A 24,762-nucleotide genomic window follows, 5' to 3' on the forward strand; every position below is an offset into this window, starting at 1 on the left:
TGTATGCATGCATGAATCCCTGTGTGCTGGTGTATAACAACCTACAGAAAAAGACAGTTCACCACTTGCATGCTTGAAATTAATGAAGGAGACAAGGAATACAGTAGATTGTGGATGCACAATATCATAATAATCCATACATACTCAGCATGCGGCATGACGTCAGCCTGACCTAATCACTCATAACTCAACCTGTGAGACATCTGATCAGCACACATAAAACTCTATCCTCGCACAAACACAATTAGGCACAAGGCTCATCGATGCGGCGGGTCCCAGGAGCGAAGTGGGTCCAGGGTCAATATAACTGGAGACAGGGTAATGGTGCCTGATGCCATCAGAGGGCTGCCACAGGTCTGTCTTCATGTTCAGTGAGAGGTTTGCGTTGGAGCTGCCTAGTCAACACAACCAAGTACACAACAAACGGCACAAACGCTCCACTCTCCGGCCGCCGGGCTCACTTTCAGCTCATTGTCCTGCCACCCTGAAGTGGGCAGCTGGGGGTGTGTGCGAGGCCAGCAGTGTTCGTTTGCATTGGATTTAAAGCCCCGTCGCCAGGGGGGAGACAGGCCGGTAGCTACAAATCCATGTCGACAGGAACATAAAACGGCTCCAACAGCCAGGCTCTCCTAAAAGACACCGAGTCAGACGTACAAATCAGCCGCTTGTAAAATAACTGGCTGCTATACAGGCGTGAACAATTACACAGCGACCTGCCTTTGGAGGGGTTTCGCTGCTGAATGAATGTTTAGGAAGGACTTCAGTGCTTTAATGGTCGCATGCCTCACTGTCGGTTCGGCCTGATCTTTGTTTTTGAGCTCTTTTTTCTTTCTCTGTTGCTGACGTGTGTTGAACAGTGCGTGTCATCACCAACTAGACTCGCATGCGGCCTCAAACAGGGGACGCAGCACATCCTCTGCTGGTTCGGTCGCCCTTTCATCTTGACTCGGGTTTCAGCCGCGCTCCGACGCCAGGGGAGGGAAGATGAGGCGTGACCGCCGGCCTGCTGGGCCTTTGTATGCGTCTCTGTGCTCGTCGTCCTGTGTGTGATATCTGCTCGTAATGAGCCTCTACCTGCATTTACGCTGCTCCCACCTTCACCCGCTCCCCCCACTCCCCCTTCTCTCCCCTGGCTGCCTTTATCTCCACTGTCTCCCGTTTCTTTTGTCCCTATAAACGCTGCCTCGTTTAATCCTGCCTCGCATCACTACTCAGCAAAATGACTCCGCTTCAACCACATCAAACTCTCTCTCCACATTTGGAGGCAAACTTTGTTCCAATCTCTCTTTTTTTGCCTTTGTTTCAATGTCTTTGTGCAAACTTGGCTTCTACTCCCCTGCTTTTTTTTAGACATTTCTCTGATTCATACTTTTGCTCGCACATGAAGCATAAGATGCTGTTTGAACAGACAGCACCAATATACGTGTGTCACCACATCAAGGATGTGGCCTTACGCATTTCTGTGAAAGAGAAGCCACACAATAACACAAAGAGCAGGGTCTGATTATATTAGTGATGGTGTCTGCGCGCTCAGGCCTTTTCTCAAGGATCACAAAGGAGGAGAGGCCTATAGAAGGAGGCCCCTGTTGCTTTTCACGAAGAAGAAGAATACAATATACACCAAGTGTCAAATACAGCAATTTTAATGGTAAATTTGAATTTATAGAACCTTTCCTATTTGTAGAATTTCAGAAACTTTTTCTGACTTGATTAAACTCAAATGGAAGAAATGAGAGGAGGGATGGGGGGGGGCTGGCGTGAACCAGTCACCTGTTCCTGCTAAACTGACAGAAACAGAGAAAGCAGATAGACTATGACAGCATGGGCCTGCTGTCAGGAAGGGGTCATGTATTGTGGGAGTGGGAGTGGACTGGACTTCGTGTGTGCGGGAACTTTACCCCGTGTTAAAATCATTAGCTCCAGAAAAACAGCTCACCCGGTTTGTTTTCTCAGCCGAGCCTCTCTGTCACCTTGGCTTCAGCATGTGCTAGTGTGTGTTATGCTTAAGCCGGAGTTGATGTTTGTTCAGGAGGGAGGTTGAAGTTGAACTGCTTAACTGCCTGTTTATGAGCGCTAAGGAAAGTTGACTCATCCTCATTTACACACCTGTCTTTTTGCTCATCAGCCATCATAATATCATATCTCTTCCCTCTTCCTTTCCTGCTAATAGATTATTCATGCATTGCTGTCAATCCCAAGGAAGGAGCGAAGCGATTGGATTCCCATTGACCCGTGATGCTTCGCTTTCATTCAGGATGAAAGAAGTCGAGAGGGAATAAGAGAGCGTGTTTGTTATAAATTATAGATCTTCATTGACAGGAAAAGGCAGATGAGTGAGAGATACTGTATGAAGTGTTTTATAAAGTCTCTAAGACATTTACTGCTTAAGCCTGAGCTTGTGTGCTCACGTGTGAAACAAGCGAGTACTTGGCCGCTGCACATGCCTTCCTGTTTACTGCCACCTTTGCCAAGAGCACAAAGTGAGGGGCGACGGGAGAACGGGAGATTTGACGTTTGCAGATCAGGAGGAGTTAATGGGTTTTTGACGGGCACCTCAGATCCCTCGTCCAAGTCCAATTAGAAAAATTAAAGCAGAGACCTGTCAGACGAAGGGGGAGGTGTGTGTGTGTATGTGTTGTTTTTTTTTTTTTTTAGCTAATAAGATTAAAGAGACGAAGTTGTGGATTGGTGGAGTGGTCAAATAACTGAACTGCAGTTGGAAGAAGAGAGTTGGCTGGAATGTGAGACACTGTTCAGCCGACACTGCCTTTGGAGGGAAGATACACATGAGGTGTGAAAATAGGATGAGACAGAGACTCAGCTATGACGGGATCGTTCTCTGAGGTCCACTACACATTCACGTCTTCTACCTATCTCCCAGCAGATATAAATTGGTCTGCATTGCTTTCGTTCTTCATTTAGAACCAGCTGACGCATATGTGGACGTGTGGCTGATTGAGTAGATAGCTCTAATCCTAGAGGTGGCCTAGATTTCCAGCCTTCATTGGATAGAGTTGTTGACCTGTGTGTGTGTGAGTGTGTGTGTGCGTGTTTAACACTGTGCTTAGAACAATAGGCTCTTTATGAGTGGTGCTTGGGCTTGTGTCTGCATAATTATCCTAATACTGAACACGTGCCAGACAGTTTTCCTACAGTGACATCTTCATATCGGTTGTATATAAACCCTGTTCACCATAAGGTGACAGTGCAGTTACTCAGACACCTCAGGCTTGGGGTAAAGGTGCGTTTGCTTGCTTTTGAATCCCGATATGTATTTGCACCTTTTGCAAAATCATCTCCTACACCTACTTTTTCAACACAGGACCATTTCAGACCCAGTTCCCACATTCTAGACTTTTAAACTAACCCAACTAATACAATAAACATGAACCTGATAGTGCAGTGAGTGTGTAGTGGACTGTGCAGGAACAATAGGTGTTACTAAACCCTGCAGCAGACACACAGGCAAAATCAAACTCCACTCGTGAGCCGAGTTGCACGATTCAGATGAGCAAGGTCTAGGGGGGACAAATGGAGGGAGGAGGGGCTGTGCTTTGTAGCCACAAACTCAAGGATCATTTTCAGTCCCATTCAAGCTCTTGTTGCTGCCCCTCCGCCTCCCTCCCTCCCTTCTCCTCACCCCCTCCCTCCATTCCAACTGAAAGGCTCCCAAAAGGAGGGGCTGGACGGTCTGTGTGTGCACGCCCGGGTGTGTGATAGATTGTGAGCGTATCGGACAATGGACGGATTGTATCTGATCTATATTCATGTGGCACAGATTCAGTGACCATGTGCGCACACAGCAGCCTGGGAAAAGTCAGACAAGGAGGAGAGTTGAAAGAAAATTCAGAATTTCATTTGGGTTTCTGAAACCTTAAGTTAAAATTTACCGAATCTGGGCGTGAGTGAGAGGATGTTTCCTGTGTGCAGGTGGAAGCGGAATTCTCCATCTATGTTTTTTAATACCAGTGTTCCCGTGTAGTGAGGTGTCTGATAGTTTAATTAGATGCATAAATATTCCCCAGTGGACTGTGGCGCGGCAGCGACAGAGACGCCGCGCTGATTACTTTTCCAAGAATAGAGACGGGATACGGAAAACGGAGACCGGCGGAATGAAATGAGTATTGACATTCACAGACAACTAGCACGAGCGCGGCTGTTTGCTCCAATAAGGCATGTTTAACTTTGGGATATATTCCGAATGCCGCAGAGCAAAGGAATAAGAAGAGAAGAGGAGCGGCGGATGATGAGAAATTAGGGGAGAGGCAGCCAGGACTCCTTGGTAACCAAAGCACAGAAGAGCAGAGGGGCCGGTCTTACACCCCCCTGCTGTGCGTGTTTGTGTGTGTGTGTGTATTTTGCCCGGCCTGCCTCAGGGAGGAGTGCTGCTGCTGCTGGTGCTGGTGCTGGTGGAGCATCTGCGTGTTCAGAGCAGGAGACAGCGGTGCAGGCTGTCCTCCAGGCGTAGTAGGCGCCCACCACACGCTCTCTGCTGAGCCGGCGTGCAGCCAGAGCGCGAGGAGCAGAGCTGAGGGCAGCGCTGCGTCCACCTGTCTCCTCTCCACCTGGAAACGCCCGTTGTTTTTATTTTTTCACGTCTCACTGGGACACTTTTTTTTTTCCAACTCACAGCGACACATTGAACCGGAAAAATGGTCTTCATTGGGACCTCATTAAAATCTGTGATTAAATACTTCAAAAGGAAGGGTGAGACATTTTTACTTCTGTTCTATTATTGAACATTATTCTGTCTTTTGAGTAGTGAGAGTTTTATATATTCTTTAAATCACTGCATTCATCTCCTTATGCTTTGTTGCATATCTCCTTCAGACTAAATGTTTCCTATATCATAATATCACAACTACTAGTTTCCTGTGGGCATCGCTGCCTCAGACCCAGCTCTCTGTTGCACCCTGTTACCAGGTAACCACTGGGTCAAGACTCCACAGTGCAACGACTATTTGCATTCAATGACCTAAAAGCATTTGTTAAAGCAGCAACCAGGGGTAATTAAAATCAGGAGCTCTTTATTAGAAATTGATTTACTGTCTCTCTTTAGGTGGCAGCGTTTTGCCTCATTTGAGCTTGATATTCAGAGGCCGTCCTTGGTCTGTGCCCCATGTATGAACAGTAGATTATTGTTAGGAGGATTAGTTTTACTAATGCCCTGAAGCTAGCGTTTCATCGGTGGCTGCATATTAAGCACGTGAGCGTGTTTAACAAAGATGTAGTGCTAATCTCAGGTACATGTCTACGCTGTGTGGGGTGAGATGGTTAAACATTAGCAGTGTATCTTGCACTTTGCTCCCTGGACGGGCATCTTGGCCCCCTGCTGCACTCCAGGGCGTTCAGCCTCTGCCCATGACTTTCTCTATGCAAATATAATAATGACAGCTTAAAACAGAATCATTTTACACCACTCCGATTTTTTATTTTCTTTTATGCAATTGCATTGACACATTTGTGTTACCTGTATTCATACAGGTTCGTTCCTTGATGCTGCGTGTAGCCTGTTTGCCTCCTGCCTGTACCTGTTAGTGGGCATAGTGCGAGCTGAGATGTCAATGCACAGAGGGATTAGTGGACTTCTGAAAGACTTTCGCGCCAGAGTCCAGCATGTTTGGGACCAAGATGAGGGGCTTGGGGGTATTGTGGCACTGAAAGGCCTGATGTAGAGACTGATGCAGAGGGACAATACAGGCTTTGTGTCCATGGCCCCCAAGTCTTTGCTGTGCCTGTAGCCTGATGGAGGTCTCTTAAGGCCTATATTCAGAAATGAAGGCTGGGGGAGGGACACCTGTACCAAGTGAGTAAGTGGAAATGAGAGAGAACAAGCTGATAATATTTTTAATTTTAAGAAACACTTGATGACAGCATCTTTTGGATTTGATGAAAGCTCCACATAGTTCCATGAGTTACAGCTTAAACAACAGTTTCCCCATCAATAAAACATATCACTATTATCTTTTTATCTACTGCTATAACTGAACTGTGTCTACTGTAGGTGTGATTTGAGGTAATCCTATGACTTTGCACATTCAATTTACTGAGCTGTCACATTTTGCCTCGTGATTTATTCGATCGATTCCTGCGAGCAGTGCAGGCACAGGGCGAAGCATGTGAAACGCTGCCAATACACAACGTGAGTCGCCCTCGGCCTTCATTTACAGACCGTGTATTGTCGTAGAGGCATTTGCACTTTTGCATGACAGAGCATGACATGTAGATGTGGTGGTGAGGTGGTGGCTGGCTGATTTGTGAATGAATGGGGAAAAGTGTTGGGTAACGGGATAAGAGGGGTACGTGAATATACACAATGACACACAAGCCCTTGCAGCTGGAGGAGCAGTTAGTGCAGTAGGCAGTAATTGGTGGACAGTCCCCCTGCAGATGCATGTGTGCTGTAGTTGAGCTTTGATATGTCCTGAAGCCTATCAGCAGCTGTGTGTCTATCACTTCAACAGCACTTAGCAGTCTGTAGCTCCTGTTTTCCTCCTCCACCTAAGACGCCCTCCCCCATCACAGATACACACTTGTGCTATTCATCCGACTACGTCTCATTAGCACCTGTGAAAAAGCCCCCAAACAACAACACTCCCGGCCCCTTTTTCTTACCCGGCCCCTTCCCTGTGATCCACCAGGCTTCTCCCTGTTCCTCTCAGATGGCCACGTTGTGTTGGTTAGAGCAAGGACACGCTGCTAGAGGTCTGGACTAACACTTGTTTAATTAAATGGAGCTAGTTTTGCATCCGCGGTCGCCGACTCTGGCATGGATTCGCTCACTGGGTAAGCCTAGCGTTTGGTCAGTGTGTTTTATTACAGGCCATGCTGATGAAACCTGAAGTGTTAAAAGATGCTGGAATGAGCTTTGCCAATGCAAAGATCAGTGTTTAATGTTCAGTCTGTGTCTGTCTGGCTGAGAAAAGCGCTCCAAGTGTTACAAAACCATGTTGGTTGTTAGAGTTTCATCCTAACTAACTCTGTTGTGTTATTTGAGCTTTGAAATTGGAATTTGAATGTAGGCAGATGGTTCACCAGTTGATCCTAATAAGGTTCATGATAGCGTTGCGTACAGTACTCAACAGTTGTGTTGTGTTGAAATATCAGCAGCATTTCCCAGCAGTTTGTTCCTCTACGGGGTTTCCCTCCCACTCTGAGGTGTGTGTGGCCCACTAAAAGAATATGTCTCAGATACGTGTCATGTTGTTTGTGTGGGTAGTGACACCCTGATGCAAAGTACTTTGCTTCCTTTCCCCTTCCTCTGCTTCAACAAATAGGAAACTGGATGTTTTCTATTCCACACCCTTCTGTTTTCCAAATGTAAACCAATGGGTAAAACGGCCAGCTTCAAGAAGCTGTGAGGTATAACAACAGTTTGGATGATGAGTAAGGATTGTTTTCTGATGATGTGTCTCTGCAGCGGTGTCTAATCTGGATGAGGAGAGCAAGTGGACGGTCCATTACACGGCTCCGTGGCACCAGCAGGAGAACGTGTTCCTGCCAGGCAGCAGGCCACCCTGTGTAGAAGACCTCCATCGACAGGCCAAAGTCAACCTCAAGACTGCTCTGCGAGGTGAGAGCTTTGTGATGTGACAGACAATACACACGTCCGCATGCGCTCAGACAGTGGGAACGAGGCTGGTGCAACGGCACCAAGGTGTCATGGCACCAAAACACATGCTCGTAACGTGTGTTCAGCCTACAACAGTTTGACATTGTGATCTTCTTGTTTGTCCAGTACGAGCTGAGACAAAACGCACACAGCCCCGTTGTCAGACAAGATAGTGTGTGAAAGGCACTATATGTGTGATGTTTCCGTGTGCATAGGTGTGTACTGTAAAAGCCTGTTGTTTACATGCAGATAAAAGGCACTAAGATAAAGGGAGAGACAGGGAGAAATGGGGAGGAGGCTGTTGTAATGTGATGCTTACGATGCGTGAGTCACCTCACACACACACACACACACACACACACACACACACACACAGTCTGTTCTACTGTGCCCGTAGCTGCTGCTGGCTATTACTTCCTGCAGTATTCATGTTGTTAGACCTGCAAACAGACCAGCACCACCTGGGAGGCTGGATTGATGCAGCCCCCTTCCCTGAAGCCCCATTACCACCCAGCCCCAGGGGTCCTAACTGAAACCAACAGGTGTCTAGCGGGAGCATCTGTGCTGTGACTTTTAGCGCCTTAATTCCTGTGCTAGGACGTTAAGTGGTGGGGAAACAGCATTCAACATTACCTCCAAGTGCAGCAGTGCTAGCAATTAAAGCTTATGTACATAGGCTTAGTAAGAGCAATGTTTTTAAACTTACAATTCATATTAGGGGATTAAAAACATGTGTAGCTCCTCTTCATGCACATGTGCCTTGTCAATATGCAGTGAAACCATACCCACAGACAGATACACGAGCTCGGCCGCTGTCTGTTCTGCAAAGCAGCGTGATCAATAACCTGTCAGATGTCCTCTCACTGTGGCTTCCACACAGCCACGTGGGGGTTGGTGGTGAGGCCTAGCAGGAGGCTTTTGTGCAAGTGGAAATATATCAGAAAGGTTATGTAATACTTATATGTCAATAATAATCCATGTGATGTTAGTGATGTAATACAGGGCGTTATTGAGTGAGGTCACACTGTACCTAATACCCATTTAGTCATCATTCATCATCAATCATTTAGTCTCTTAAATGTATGTGCTGACTTCATTTAGAAATGCAAATGCACAATATCACAATCCTTTTGGTCTCTCTTGGTGTGATTTACCGATCCCCTGCTTTCAGCTCTGCCGGGTTAACAAACAGCGCTCAGCTCATGCATTTTATCAACCGTCCCCAATCGTGCATCAGCAGTCATCTTAACAGCCCTTCTGCCTGTTATCATGCTCATTACCGTCGCGCTTTCCAAACCTCTTCTTCCATTCCGCCACCACATCAGCTTGTTAAAGCAGCGGCACTCACCAGCCCCATTAGGGTCTGTTAACTGACAGCGTTGTACGTGCACCAGGATGTGTGTCTGTCGGGACGTGCTGTAATTAGCTGTAGAGATAAATGACGCGCAAAAGCATCAAAGGAGTATCTCTAATCTGATGTGCATGTGCTTTAGCGCAGGTCTAATTCCTTCAAAAACGGACACATGTAACACCTGTTTTCAACATTTGTACATGCAGCAGGTTGCAGGCACGAAGGTGTAGTAGTAATAGACAAAGACTGAGCTCTTACATATATTATCAGAGAGAAAGCGAGGCGGAGGATCTGCCAAATAGCCCTTGAGACAAATGTGTGTGGTGGAAAACGAGGGACACTTCTGCCATCTGTGTGTGACAGACAAACCGATACCCCTCCTCTGGTTACACACACACACACACACACACACACACACACACACACACACACACACACACACACACACACACACACACACACACACACACATTTGTATTTCTATTCTGACTATGACTATGGCTGCAGACCTTAACCCTGACCTATATTTTACCCTAGACATGACCCTAAAGCCAAGTCCCAATGCTCACCAAGCTGGTTGTGTGTGTGAAACTCCTCCTCACTTGTGCTAAATGCCGTCGCTCCTAAAGAGCTACAAATCAAAGAACAGTTTTGCATAAACATACCCTCACAAGCACACAAGCTCTCCTCTCATCACACAGCCACACATGCGTGCCTCACAGCAGGTGGTGCCGCGTGGAGGCGTGAGCAGGCTTGGCAGCATCCAAGAGAAACCACACTCATGTGACTGACACGGAAGACACGCGCGCGCACACACACACACACACACACACACACACACACACACACACACACACACACACACACACACACACACACACACACACACACACACACACACACACACACACACACACACACACAAAACCAATGATGCAGATGATGGAGCTAGTAAGTGTTACACAGCTCTGCCTTCCAAACATCTCACACATTTGCATTACACTGCTGTGTTATTGACCAGTTTAGTCCTTAAGCAAATAGACCCATGCCTATTGAGTGTTAGTGTTAAATAGAATATAAATGTGAAATAACAAATCTAGTAATGTTGACATAACCTGCTTGTTCTGCGTCCTGCAGAATGTGACAAGCTGAGGAAGGATGGTTTCCGGAGCTCCCAGTACTACTCTCAGGGTCCCACCTTCTCTGACCCCATTCAGTCCACCAGCAGCCTGCAGGACGACGAGGACGATGAAACCGACAAGAAGGTTTGCATGCGCATAGAATTCATTTAAATGTGAACAAATACACACAACAACCTCAGTCCCAGCAGCTCCGACTGATCAGTTTAAACAGTCCCACTCTGCCCTCCAGTGGTTTACAAGTGGAAATGCATATTTGGAACTGAATTGCTTTTCGGTTTGGTATTAGTACTACTTTTAATATATTATTTTAATCACGTCATAATTTTGCAACCATTTAAGTTGTTTTAATGTTTAACTCATTTTTTTTAAAATTGTTTTTAAATAACTTTCAGACTTGAGAAGTCTGACGAGAGCCGTTGTTTTTCAATGACAGTTGCCTTTTCCCAGCACTGGGTGGGGCTGTTTGTTAAAAATGTATCTTATTCGTATAGATGTGGTCGGAAAGGCAGAAATGGAGAGGACAGACCATCAAAAACAAACCTTTAGTGAAGTGAAGTGTACCTCCTGTTCTATCCTCACACACAAACTCACACTCACACATGGTTATTTGGGGAACTGAAGGGGTCGGGGGTGTCTTGCTGTTTTAATAAGGGCCTCCTTTGTCCCCTGAAGCCCCTTCATGCCAGTCATGCCTGTCTCGACCCCTTGAACTCAATAACAAACTGTTTTTCTGAACTGTCAACTCACATCTTTCGCTATCTTTGTTTGCACTTTCTACACTCTCACCTCCTCTCCTCTTGAGTCCTCCTCCACCCTGGCTTCCTTCTCCCTTCCTGTCCTTCGCCGTTTTCCCCTCTTTCCCCATCGCTTTCTGTTGTCCTGAGCCCAGTGAGCCTAACATTGGCTGACAGCAGCATCAAAGGGGGAAACAGACGTCCCGGTTTAGCCACAATGATGCAAAGTAACAAGCCAAACCAAATTCCCTCTTCTCCCCTCCTCTCTGTTGCTTCCCACTTATTTATCAATCTAACCATGCGTGGTCAGTGTGAAAGCACAGCTATGTTTTTGTATTACACGCAACAGTTGGGGAAACACAACAGTACCATTTTTATATCTCTGACCCAAATAAAACAGACTTCTGACTGTCCTTTTATCTTTGGGGACAACATTCATGTTGTTCCAGGTGCACAAAGGTAAAGAGTGGTGATGCATTATAAGCAGGAAGTGGCGCTTTTGCTGCTGAAATTGATCTGCAACCAGAAAATAAATTCAGATTTACTTCAGTCAGGTTCAAACAGGTTTTGTCTTTGAAGAGTTTGAGCTGAGATTGGCCTAGAGATGCACTTCAGAGAGCTGGAATTGCAGGAAGTAATCGAACGTTTCGCTGTTAGAAGCTCAATTTAAAGCCTGGATGCTGCAGTAGTTTGTTTTTGCCTGTGATTCTGTGTGGACGCAGTTTGATGCACGAGTAATTTCTGCTCTTTTTCTCCTCGCTGTCGCCCTCCTGCTTTTATCCTGCTGTCTCCCATCACTTGCTCAATTTACTCTGATAGGTGATTGTGGCACGCTGCATGTGTGTGTTTCCATTTGGTTTTGATTGATTGTGGGATGTCAAGTTTCTAAAGGTCACATCAGTGTATGAAGTGTTCGGGTCCATTAGTGTGCGTCTAAACAATCACCAGTCAATGTGGTTGCGGACCATTAAATTCTATAATATTGTATTTACACTCTTCTAATATCTGACATTTTTTTTCTTTTCATACTTTCATAATTCACCTTTTACGTTTCACATCTCATCTGTCCTTCGCTCTCTTCTTACCCTACTCCTTGAACACAGTCTCTTTATATTTATATCCTTTTTTGTTTTTTGCATGTAGTTAACTCGTTCTTTCTCTTTCAGTCCACAGCATCGTCAGCAGAAGATGACAAATCGGAGCTCTCCATGAGGCCCCAGACGCCACAGGGAGGCGACGAAGAAGGGGAGGAGTCAGAGGTTGACAGGCAGATGGTATGGAACAAGGCCATGCCCCTTCCCACGCCTGAAGAGAAGATGAGGCGGGCAGCGCAGGCCGTGCCCACGGACATAGTCGCCATCAACGTCACAGGTCTGCCCACCGACCGAGTCCTGCTCTCATTACACCTTTTCATCCACCTCTGAGTCGTTAGTGTAGCATTTAGTCATTAGCGATCATTCCCCAAATTTGATGGTAAAACTATGATCTGGTCGTATCCCTTTCTGTTTTATATTAACCCATTATCATCACAATCTTTGTTTTTCTTCCTTAAAGGAATTCTCTGACATGTTTTGATTAACTTCCAACGAGTCTGTAAGAAAAAAAATACTTCTAAATTTATTACATTTTCTAATTTAGTTTTAAAAAACAAACAAAACTGTCAGACTGTTCCTTTAATCAACATCTGTGACTAAGTGGATGTGGACCAATCCATGAATGTGTCCAATCATCCACAAAGGAGAAAAACTGTACGCGTCAGTCACAGACGTCTGCCTGCTCTGCTGCACCTCTGTGCATTGTCCCGTCTCCCATTATGCTCCTTGGAGACCGGCCTTCACCTTCCTGTACGCGCGTGACTGAGTGTTTGTGTGAAAATTGTTTGACAGCTTATTCAAGGGTCAAGGCTTCTCGGCGACTTCATGTCAGATCACAGGGCGTTTGACGGATGAACGCTCCTACACAGCAAAACGTGCAGGGAAAATATCACATCCGCTCTCTGCCACTCAGCCAGCTCCGTAATTCAGTATCTACTATGGGACATTATGCATCATTCGGGAAGACAGGGAAAACATATGAACAACAGTGCAAAGACTAAAATCCCATTCAAGGATTAACTCTGAATCTTTCTGGTGTCAAGGCCAATATAACTGCAAGTCTGTTGTGGTTTGGACACTAATGAGTAGGTAATGCGGTCCCACTCTACACAAATCACTGCACCATTCATCCGCTGTCACTTTACATTACCGGGAAAGAGCAAGTAAAAGACACAGACACAGAGAGAGATCTGGGACTTTTCTGTCACTCGGCGGAAGAACGTGATAGACGCTATCTGCCCTCTACATTTTTATATTTCCCCCAACGCCTACAGGCTGTCAGCAGCCAGCCACGTAGTAGAAAGATGACCAGTTCATAGCAAGCCACTCCTCCTTCAGGGAAAATACACAGATAGTGAGGTGTGTGTGTGTGTGTGTGTGTGTGTGTGTGTGTGTGTGTGTGTGTGTGTGTGTGTGTGTGTGTGTGTGTGTGCGTGCGTGCCCTACCCTTTATCCTTTCTTTGCATGTGTGTTTTGGCATGAGAGCATGCACAGTATATTTGAGTTCTAAATCAAACATTTTCATACTGTGATCATCAACAGAAACCACCAGAAGAAGGAATGAATAAAAATGTTCCTTCTTCACATTTCTGCCCTTTAGCTGGTGCATGTTCAACTTAAATAAAAACAAAAACACCTGCATGTTCTCGAGTTCGATCCTTCTACTAACCGACTGCTGTTTGCCTGTGTGTCCGCCTGCCATGCTCTCGCCCTTCCGGCCACCAGGGGCAGTGTTTGACCGACAGGCGAGCATCCGGCGTTCCCTCATTAACACTGACACCGTGTCCCGTCGGCCCAAGAAGGTCAAACGCAGAAAGACTATATCAGGTCTGCCTGAAAACATCAACATGGAGCTAGGTATGGACCACCGTGGGACTTTATACTAGACCTGTGCCAACACTCTGGACAAGCATGGCTCCTCCTCATTACTTCCCATAACCTAACCCAAACATGTCTGTACACTGATGCAACCCTGAACTCACCAACAGTACTGCACTGAGTAACTTCCCCTGAGAGGGAGAAAATGACACATGCAAGTCCACAGTGTTGGATCAAGTAGTTTCTCTATTTAACCTCTTTCCTCCTAGGTTTTATACTGTAATAGCATTTCCTGTCAGTGTAAATGTGCCAGAATTCCTCTGGGTCAGATTTCTTCAGCTTCATGTCTGTCAGTACTGTGTCATGTGTGTGTCTGCGTATTAATCCCAGGGACATATTGATAATCATGGCATGTGTCACATCATGACGTGATAATTAGACACTTGCCCTCCAGCATGTAAATACAACTTTCATGTTTGACTCTGTCCTTGATGAGGATGAGGACTCATGAACGTTCACAGGTTTCTCCCACTTTGGTGACTCATCTGAGCTGGGTGTTAAGCCGACATTGATGGCACCACGTTGCTGATGATCGCTTATTTACATGTCTTTGGGCTGCGGGACGGAGGCAGCGTTTAGATGTCCTGCCTTGGCCGATAAGATCACCAAGACACAAAATGGAGGGACAAGAGCTCTCAGGACTCGTTAGTGCAGTTTGACGGGACTGAATGTTATGGTTAGTGAGCTAGGGTAATCGTCCCAGTGCTCCGTTCCTCCCTTTTCTTGCTCCAGAGCTGCCTGCAAAGTAAACCTGCCTCTTAATCTATCGTAGCAGAAGCGGCAGCCAAGCTGTCACTCCAGCTTTTAGCGAAAGGGGGACGCAAGTGCATGTGTAGTTTAGAGAGAGCAGAACAGAGGAGCGAGGGGGGACGGGACACAGGAGTGTGTATGTTTGGAATACGAACATCAACAGGGGATTCACCACAGATGGAAGACACACTAGACCTCCTCTTCTGTTTCACAGCCCCGTGTTTGTTTACTAGCCGGTATGTTCAGCGTGTGTCTTTGTGGCATGTCTGCATTTGGGAGTCCTTGTATTTGCAGATTATGTGTGTTCTGTCCTGCATAGCCCTGTGTACCACACTGTCAGCACTGGATGTGCATGCATGTGTGTCTGTGTGTACGTTATTGGACTAGTATGTGCTGGCTTCCTATCGCCTCACCAGCTGCCTTTCCCGAATCCTCGGAGAATATTTGTTTTTTGTCGTACTAAGCCAGAGCCAATGTAGGAGGGGATTCATTGTGGGGAAGCTCTTTCTCCTCTCGCTGTCTCTCATCATAGCCTTTCCTGTCTAATGTAGTAAACTAGAAGTTATTAATGCATGAGACAGGGTCACAGCAAATCAAATTAATTAGCCCAGCCTTGTTACAACAGTCTAATGGAAGAACAGATGGCAGTTATTGTAATTGCTCTGCTTATTTCTGAAAAGGTAGTAGTGGATAAGCCGTGTTTATCTGATGTCCTGTCTCCTTTTGACAGCAGCGAAAGGACGTGGCGGGGAGCTCCGGCCGCATTCCATGTTCATCCCAGGACAGTACTCCACTTTAGGCCGAGTAGGCAGCGTGAACTCCACACTCCGACGTTCAGACACCAGAGATTCGAGCTGCCAAACTGAAGAAGTCAAGGTTGTACCCCCGTCCATGAGAAGAATCCGGGCACAGAGGGGGCAGGGCATCGCCGCCCAGATGGCTGGCATTTCTGCTTCTTCTTCAACAGGAAGTATATCCATCTCCAGTACTGACAGCTCTGGGATCTTGATGCTGCCACATCAGTTTAATGCGGACCCCTCCCGTTTCCACAGTCTGCCTAGACAGGGTGCAAGGGTGTCTCTCAGTGCAGATCCCATCTATAGCAGCACTCCCATCAAGTCAGAGGAGCTGTCTACATCTCAGAGGCAGATTGGAAAGCTTCAGGTTGATGATACGGTGGTGCACATGAGAAATGCCCCGAGGACAGGGACCCTGCCCCGGCCCAAGTCTCAGGAGGTGAGGGCGACACAGTCCAGTGAATGGGGCGGGGGTCCAGCCTGTGTGGTCTCACCGCATGCTGCTTATTCCACCTCGCTCATCCCCAACGCCACCATGTCCAAGTCTACCGAGGTCATTGCCCTCAGCTCATCTGGCCAGATCCCTCACACCCCAGCCTCCGCTTACGCCACAGCTCGACCACTCAGCCTGGCTTCCTCCATCAACACTGACCCTGCAACGTCAAGTCCAACAGGCTTCACCCACAGCTCCACCTGCCCGGCGCTGGCTACCTCCACCCCAACACATGCACCACAGGACGGTGGTCTGGTGCTGGCAGCAACTGCTAGCGAGTCAGGGCACTCGGACAGCAGCGCACACAGCCTCAGCACCCTGGCCCCCACACCTCCATCCCGCCTAGCGGAGGAACAGTGGATGTATGACACACCAGACAACGTGGTGGCCCCACACCGCACTCTGACCTCCAGCTGCTCCACTCCTATCAACCAGCTGTACAGCAGCCTGGAGCTCTCCTCCCGGACCACGACTGACTCCAGCTCCCTGTACTCGCAGGACAATGACGGATACTACACCTCCATGCACCTGGACTCGGGCCTGCGCTCCCGCAGCCATGGCAGCGGGCACGGGGCAGGAGCGGGGCGTGCCATGAGACACAGCATGTATGAGTGCCGCGAGATGGCCAATCAGGACGACTCTGGAAGTCTGTACAGTGATCACTCGCTGTCCCGCAGCATCTCCCTTCGCAAGTCCAAAAAGCCTCCTCTGCCCCCGGCCCGCACAGACTCTCTACGACGCAAGCCTGGTGTGAAGAAACCCCTCGGAGGGGTTAGCGCCCTGGGCGGCGCTAGCCAAGCTAATGGAGCCATGCTCAACGAGTCTCTCATTGCCAGCTTGCAGCAGAGCCTTCAAATGGGATTGAAGGGAGGCAAAGGAAAGGGCGCCTCCCCGTCCTCACCCTCTCACAGCCCCAGCAGCGACTACGACGACCCCTGGTTGCTGCGGCCGCGCAGCCAGAGCAGCATTAGCGCAGGTAGCTCTGCGGCGTCGCTAGCAGCTAACACAAACTGCAGCGGCGTGTCTAACGTGTACTCGCTGTGCCACGTCACGCCCGCTCACAGCGACACCAGCAGCTTGCGCTCCGATTACGCCGACTCGTGGGGTTATTATATGGAGTACCCGCGTAACCACGGCGACCAGAGGGCGCAGACCCCTCCAGCGCATGCTGCAGATAACATATCTGTTGGGCCTCTCCAAGGAGGCCTGCAGAATGGAGGCGAGTGTCCTAACAGACAGGACCACCCTGGAGGTGCAGAGCAGGGGGAGGGGGTGGCGGTGAAGCCCAAAGCCTCCACCTCCTCACCAGACAGAGTACACAGACTCACCTCCCCCTCTAGCGGCTACTCCAGCCAGTCCAACACCCCCACCGCGGGAACCCCAGTGCCGTCGATCGCCAGGTCCCAGTCTCCCTCCGGCAACCGACCCAAACCCAAAGTGCCGGAGAGGAAGTCCTCCCTTCTGTCTTCTGTGTCCATGTCCTCCTCCTCCACCTCCCTCTCCTCCAACACTTCAGACTCACTGAAGAGCACGGGTCCTCCTCCACCTCCACCGCTGCCCCTCTTTTCATCCTCGGCTCCCAGCACTCCACTTAGCCCACCCCCACCTTTCCCCCCTCCGTTGCCCCCAAGTTCCAGTGCAGACAGTCCTCCACCAGCTCCCCCGTTACCAGCCACACCACAGCCTAACTCTCTCAACCCACCCGCTAGCTCTACGTCCCCAGAGTTTCCACCTCCTCCATCCCCTGAAATGCTTATTCACCCTAGTTTATCCTTCAATGGGAGCTTCAGTCCTCCCCCACCGCCTCCACTTCCCTCCTTAGGGCCCCCTCCGCCTCCACCTCCTCCGCTGCCCACCTTTAGCTCATCTTTTGCATCTACATCTTTTGTGAAGAGAGAAACAGACGCTCCCAAACCAGCTGCTTCCAGTAGCCCTGAAAAGTCACAGAAGCCCCTGATCACCCCGTTTGCGCTGCAAAGTGTCCAGTTACGCTCTGTTAAACGGCCAGATAAGGAAACGAATGACAACTCAGACCCCATCATGACCCGAGAAACAGAGGGACTGCCTCTGCTTCAAAAGCCCCCAGTCATGGAGAAACCCTGCTCCCAGGAGAACAACACTGTGTTCCCTGTGTTCAACAACTCCCCAGATGAAGACTCGCGTAACTCCTCACCATCACCTGTATCACAGCTTTTAGAAGGCTTCTCATTAGACTGCAGTATCACAGATGAAACACCAGATAGTGCTGTCTTAAATGGAAAAGCTGAAGATCTGAGTTACTTTCACTTGAATGGGAATGAAACAGATGAAGGGCAGGAATCGCCGCAGAGCTCCCAGCTTGGCTCGCACAGCTCTCCTGTCAAACGACAGCCCCCTGCAGTCTCCAAGAAACCAAAGCTCTCCTTCCTCCCGCCATTTAGCCCCCAATCAATCAATGAACCACTTCCATCTCAGCAGGAACAAACAAGCAGCCTGTACCGGACGGAGGACCAAGTGGATGCTCTGCACATCAAGGCAAAAGATGAGGAGGAAGAAAAGGAGAGGGAGCAACAGGAGGAGGAGGATATTTCAGAAGGCACCGCGCCATTAGCGGGGAGCAGCGAAGCATGCACAGAAATCAAGGACGAATCTCACATCTCAGCCTGCGAGGAGACAAGCCTTGACTCTGGACCCACGAACGGAGAGGCTCATGATGAGGAAGAAGAGGAGGGAGACGGAGCGAGCAGCACCACAGGGTCCATCAGCTCCCAGGAGGATGACACAGGTGAGTCTGACTGAATGAATGGAGTACTTTTCACTCAAAGTTGGTTATGTGCAGACTTTGTGGAAAAAAACAGTAGTTTTAAGTGGTGTCCGTCCTGAACTTCATTTATGGATTAGTTAAGCCTATTACCATAATCCTGTGTGGCTAGTAGAGATGCTGCCGCCTGCTAGTTTTGCGGCCAGCTCCTCAGGCAGCTGTGAAATTCACTTCGCCTTTCGAATCCAAACTTGAAACCGCAATCTTCTAAAGGTTTGAAAAGTGTGAAAATAGCTCAGGATAGACAGCTTATCACTGGCACAGCAGTCCCGCAGCCACTCCAGTTCATCCCCGCTTTTACTCATTCCTCTGTATTTTATATGCAGCGATCTCTTGAGGCTATTGTCCCTTCGTTTTCCCGCATCGCTTTTCCTCTGCCCCTTCGCACCCGCCAGCCTTCACTTGTGTCCTCCCTGCGAACAATCCTCGGTTCAGAATATTCATGCGTGTTTTACCCCTCGCTCATGTTAATCGCTCATCCCCGGTCTGTCCTATTCAGACCTGTTCATCAGTCTGAGGTAAGGGAGGGGGCAAGCGTCCCAGGGGAGATGCCTTCCGTGGTGAGAGGGGGAGGGTCTAAGGGGTGGGAACATCTCTGCTGAGGGGGTGAAGGGGAGACGGGATGAGGGACTGTAAAGTGAGACTGGCTGCAGCGGCTCAGGCAGTGGAAGCGCAGGCGTGAGAGTGGAGGGTGCAGGAGGAAGAGGAGGAAGAGGAACAAGCCGAACTGGAGAAGAAAGGCGACAGAATGTAAGAAGAGAGTCCAGCACCTCCTCCGTACCACTTCAGATCTCATAGCCTGCCAGGTTAATGCGACAGGATGGTGGATCCGTGTGTGTGCGGTGCAGCCTAAAGGACTGCGACTGCTTGCTCCTTCTAACAGTGTGTGTGTGTGTGTGTGTGTGTGTCTCAGGTGAGGTGTTCGACTCCAGTACGGCTGAATCGTCTCCGGCCCCGTCGGCCAACGGGGCGGCTGAGAGGAACATGGTCACCCCGACTCCCACGCGGCCCCGGACCACCGAGGACCTGTTCGCTGCCATTCACAGGTACCAGGACCGCTTCATTCCACGTCCCCCCTTTACTTCTCCGTGTATTATTTTTTCCAGTGAGACCGTCTTTTCCTTTCGTCCCTCTCACCCTTCAACACATGATCTCTATCTCTCCATCCCCCTCTCCTCCACCTCCGTCATAACTTCCCCGAGCCCTGTCCCATCTGCGGGCGTACGCATCTGTCAGATAGCTGCTCTCTGGAGTCCTCCAGCTCCGTTTCCAGCACAATTTTGCGAGTCAGTCGAATGTTTCTCAAGGCACCAGTTTTAGAGCAGTCACATTTACATTGTTCATTCTCAGCAGACGGAAGAAGGCGCCTTCATTCATTATTTAACTGCTTTACACCCTCTGGTCCTAATGTAGGTTAGAGGCCACCAGAGAGAGCGGCTGGTGCTTTTTCTGTCTTCCACCTCTCTTGTATTCCATGCGCCTCTCTGACATACATTGCATACGTGTTCTGGAGCTTCAAAGGCAGCGCACATAAATTTCTAATGCCGCCCGCCGATTTGTTTCTCACAGTCACGTGTGGCGGCAGCTGGAGTTCTCTTGAGCATCGCAGGCTTTCACGAGCCCCAGCTTCGATCCCCGCCTGATTGCCACTCTTCATTCTGCCGTTCCTCCATCACACCTCGCCAGTGTAGCGCGTATAGAATAATTTTACAGATATTTGAGGAGCGGGGAGGTGATGATGAATTCCTGGCCGAGGCGTTGAAATTAGAGCAGCCAACGACCTGTAAATCAAAGAATTCCACTCTAGATGTGTGCAGTAGATAATTTGCAAAACGTGGGGGGTAAAAGTAAATTCAGATCATGAGACATATTTAAAATTAAAAACATTCACAAGGCGCCTTGAAACACAAGCATTCAAATGACTTTCATGTTCTGTTTCATGCTAATGGCTCATACTGACACCCATTTAAATTTCATTTTCCCTTCCCGGTTTCCTCCGTCTCTGTCTGGGAAAACAGAAGAAAAAAATCTTGAATGAAATACCGTCACAGCTGCAAATCTTCTGTTGTACAACTTAAATGTGTAACAAGCAGGAGATGGATCTGCGTCTGCAGCATCGTTCGCTCCAGTCGAGTTTGTATCACTTCCACGTCTGCGTTTGTCACAGTGCAGCGCGGACGGGTCTCGCTTGACCGACACCAGGTGTGTGAGCGCACGCACGTGGGAACGTGTGTGAGAACGTCTTACGTAACGCCGACGGGCCAACGTGGAGGGAGCTCACGGTTGAATTTAGGGCACAGACACATCTTGCAGTGTTTCTGAACCAGAAAGCGGACGTGGATGCGTCCACAAATCATTGACATTCCTCACGCCTGCCTGTAGTTTGACCTTCACAAGCATATTCTCTGCACGTTATTTATCCTTTGGGGAAGAATTTCTTCTGGAGATCTAATCTGAGGATTAAGGATTTTGTCTCACCATGTCCTTCACTCCTTTCTTTACCTTTAGCGTCAAATTGGTGTTCCTTATCACACAATCTGTATTTCCCATGCCTTTAATCATCTCTGTCTCCCCCCTCCTCCCTTCCCCTCCCTTGTGCAGCGGGGGCATGCAGTGGGTGGGTGCAGCCTTTCTAGAGAGGTGCGAAGTGGCAAGTAGCCCCTCCACTTTAATTAGCAAGGCTTGTTTCTGCCATGGCGGTTGTACTAGCTGTGTAACGTGCAGCAGGCGATTAATAACGTTTCGCTGCTAACCTCAATCTCCTGTGTTTCTGCCATTTGCAGCTTTGTTGCTATGCTTTGGTAAAGAAGATATAGATGGTGCAGCCAAACATTCTCATACCCCCCGCTGAGAGGAGGCTGAATCGCCTTTGTGTGATTAAAACCGCTTTAGGCTCCTCTCGCATTTTGTGTTTTTGATTAATTTCAATGTGCCATATCGAAATTTTAATTCCGAAACGCAGCGTCTGCAGTTCAGAATCAAAACACTCCTCGGCTCCTTGCCGTCGTTTGGCTCGTGGAGACTCCCCGCTGCCTAATGCTCATTGTGCCTTAACTGTTTTAAGATTTGTGCTGTGACGCATGACTGCTGGGGGCAGCGGAGACATATGGCAAATTTGGGACAAATACTGGAGGCGTGCGTTTAAGTGCAATCTTGTTATTAAGCCACAAACACTCAGTGCTAACGCGTATGAAGCCCCATATGCTCCAGCCTTAAAATCTGAATACGTTCAATGACCTCATTTCATACCAAAACTGTTGCCACACCGCTTCTTCTTGCAGCTGATTCATTCCTTCTGTCAATTCAGCTGCCTCCAAGTCGTTTTGCTGCTGCTTGTAGGATTTCCATAAGCTCTCCATTAATTGGCTTGTCCCACATCCTTCTCCAGGTCCAAGCGCAAGGTCCTGGGTCGCAAGGACTCTGAGGACGAGAAGTCCCGCGCCGGGAGCCACCCCCCGTCTCCCCCCGCCACCCCCACCAGCGCGTCCCCCGTCGGCCCGGCGTCCCCGCTGCCCCGGCAGACCAGCTCCATCCAGCGCAACCTCCGCAAGTCGTCCACCAGCAGCGACACCTTCAAGGCGCTGCTGCTGAAGAAGGGCAGCCGCTCCGAGACCAGCTTCCGAATGTCCGCCGCCGAGATGCTGCGCTCCACCGACCCGCGCTTCCAGCGGACGCGCTCCGAGTCGGCGCTGGAGTCGCCCGCCTCCCCCTCCTCCCCGACCACCCCCCACAGCCCCTTCGCCTCCCCCGGACGCGCCAAGCGGGCCACGGACGAGTGGAGCCGCCACGAGGCCCCGGCCGCGTCCTCGCCGGCGTCGCCGTCCTACTCCATGGGCGGCTCCAAGTACGGGCGCTCCCGCACGCCGCCGTCGGCCGCCAGCAGCAAGTACAACGCGCGCAGCCGCATCCTCAGCAGCCCCATGACGGTCATCTGCGAACGGGAGGGCGAGCTGGCTGAGAGCGAGTACGCGGACGCTGCAGAGGCGCTCCAGAACGCCAACGGCACTTTATCTGAAGGGAGCAGAACTTAAGGAGGCGCCCGCGGATACAGGCTGAACTCCAGTGTTTTAACAGGTAGAGGCAGGAAAGGAGCCAAGTGAGGGCCCATTAGAGACACCGCCTCGGAGGATGTGAGCGTGTCCGGTCCTGATGTGAGGTTGGAGGACGCCCCTTCACAGACTGGACTGAAGTGGACAGCTGGTTCTGGTGTAGCTTTTTGAGACTCCCATGGTTCTCACTCTCCCGTTTGGTGACTCACCCTTTGTGTTACGAAACCAGCGTTTCTTAGTTTGTTTTCCATTTGTTTTGCTGTTTAACAATTTCACCACCGATACTCTGAAAATCAAGGATCAGATGGCAAACTAAGGTGAATCGAAGGACCTGAGAGGTCACGAGTTGTTTGCTCAGCTTGCTGCTGTGATGCTACGTAGCCAGGCGGCCAGAGTGGACTGTGAACGTGTGCTTCGTTGGCTCTGGGAAGTGTGTGAGGCTTCAGGGTCGAGGGGGGGCAGTAGGTCCACCGGTCAAAAGGCAACAAGTCGATGAAGGTTTGGGGTTAAACACAAAATAAATTATTGCTAATTTCCTCAAAGTCCAAAAAATGCTAACGTGTAGATTTTGCACTGTCCATAGGTCTTTTCTTTGTTTGTGACTTCAAAAGTATGTTTTAAAGTTTGTTTCTGTAAACAAGGGATGTGCTGACTTAGCTCTGTATGATTCTATAAATGTAAAGCCAGAATCCACGTTAGACACAGCTGATTTACTGCCCGGGTCTGTCAGTGATCACATTGGCCAAAGAACTGAACAATCAATGGGAGCTCGCCTGCTCGTCCAGACGTTTGGTTTGCTGAGACCCACTGGGACCTTCTTAGGACTTAGATGGTTTCTATAATGCTGTTGAGCTTCTCGCTTCCGTTTATCCTTTTGCAGTTTTATATTGTTCCGTATGTAAATACATAGAGAGATTAGTTTTAAGTAACATTGACTTATTTTCAAAAAGACTTTGTACATTGCAGAGGCTCGTGTCTGCTGGAAGGGAGTCGCTTTCTTTTTTGTAGACTATTTATTTTCACACAGCCGGGCTGCAGTACAGTGACCTGCTCAGGCTCAGCAGACAGGCTGACGGAGGCTCCCAGGGTCAAGAGGGGCTTTGGACCACGTTCACCACTGTGACTCTTTCCTTTAAAAGGTGCTTCACGATGAAAACCCGCTATGTCGTTAATATTTATGCTTTAGCCTTCCACAGCCCTTAATCTTGAATGATGCAAACCTCCCGCTGGTAAATGTGGTCTCTGAGTCTCTCAGCCGTAAGACTTCAGAACCTCCTAACAGCCAGTAACGCTGCGGTTCCGTGACCGCAGCGCGTCTGCGCCGCGATCGGTCACTCGTCTCGCCCCTGAACGTTCCGATCTCAGAGCGGAGTCGTGAAGCGGTGGGAGCCGAGCCGGAGGCGTCTGCGAACGCTCCTGTGTACGTCTGTGTAATAATACAAGGTGGTATTTAAAGCGTGGCTCTGTGTGCTTTCTTCTTCCCGCGTGCGAATGCGTGATTCACAGCCATCTGCTAGCCCAACGCCAGCATCGCCACCTCATTAGCGCCGTCGCCATGGCGCCCACATTCGTCCGTCATCTGGAAAACTCCAGAGGCCATCGTTCAGCCCTCCTCCCCCTCCAGGCAGGCTGGACCGTCCTGTCTGGTGTCAAACAGCTGCCTCCGTCCCACCCGGTCCAGCTCAGCTGTCACCTGCCCTCTGCTGCTGCACTGGTGACGCTGTGTCCATCTGGCTGACACAGGAATCAATACCAACTCCTTCCAGCTATAATCACACTATTGACGCCTCATGTTTCCCTCTGCTCTGATACGACACACCCTCCGTGCAGCATCCTTGCATCACCTATAACATGAAGCACACCCAGGATAGGAATAGCAATATAAATGTACCAGACAGCAACACACACCTACTGACACCTCCAGCTCAGCCAAGTGTCTAATGACCTTGATCTGCAATATGGGATGAGGGAGGAAACCTTCACATCAAGCAAAAATACATTTAAGTCACATGATCTTACGTTCATTTAATAAGATAATCCTCGCCACCAGAAAATTAATTTG

At 49.1% G+C, this 24,762-nt stretch overlaps 1 protein-coding gene across 13 annotated transcripts in view; it reads left to right on the forward strand.

The window, feature by feature from the left end:
• nhsl1b (NHS-like 1b) overlaps positions 1–24,155 on the forward strand; it is a 68,655-nt gene extending 44,500 nt beyond the window's left edge. For 8 of the 13 annotated variants that reach the window (XM_055506510.1, XM_055506511.1, XM_055506509.1 and 5 more), the window contains 7 exons: positions 7,421–7,573; positions 10,101–10,228; positions 12,006–12,210; positions 13,659–13,790; positions 15,292–18,615; positions 19,565–19,697; positions 22,040–24,155. In XM_055506510.1, coding sequence (XP_055362485.1) covers positions 7,421–7,573; positions 10,101–10,228; positions 12,006–12,210; positions 13,659–13,790; positions 15,292–18,615; positions 19,565–19,697; positions 22,040–22,682 — 4,718 coding nt within the window. In that variant the 3' untranslated portion in view covers positions 22,683–24,155. Of the gene's footprint in view, positions 1–1,762; positions 4,708–7,420; positions 7,574–10,100; positions 10,229–12,005; positions 12,211–13,658; positions 13,791–15,291; positions 18,616–19,564; positions 19,698–22,039 lie in introns of those variants that run through there. The other 5 variants (XM_029141006.3, XM_055506512.1, XM_029141005.3 and 2 more) reach the window with 5 other exon arrangements.
• The last annotated feature ends 607 nt before the right edge of the window (positions 24,156–24,762 follow it).

Source organism: Betta splendens, chromosome 24 (assembly GCF_900634795.4).
Source record: "Betta splendens chromosome 24, fBetSpl5.4, whole genome shotgun sequence".
NCBI classification, from domain to species: domain Eukaryota; kingdom Metazoa; phylum Chordata; class Actinopteri; order Anabantiformes; family Osphronemidae; genus Betta; species Betta splendens.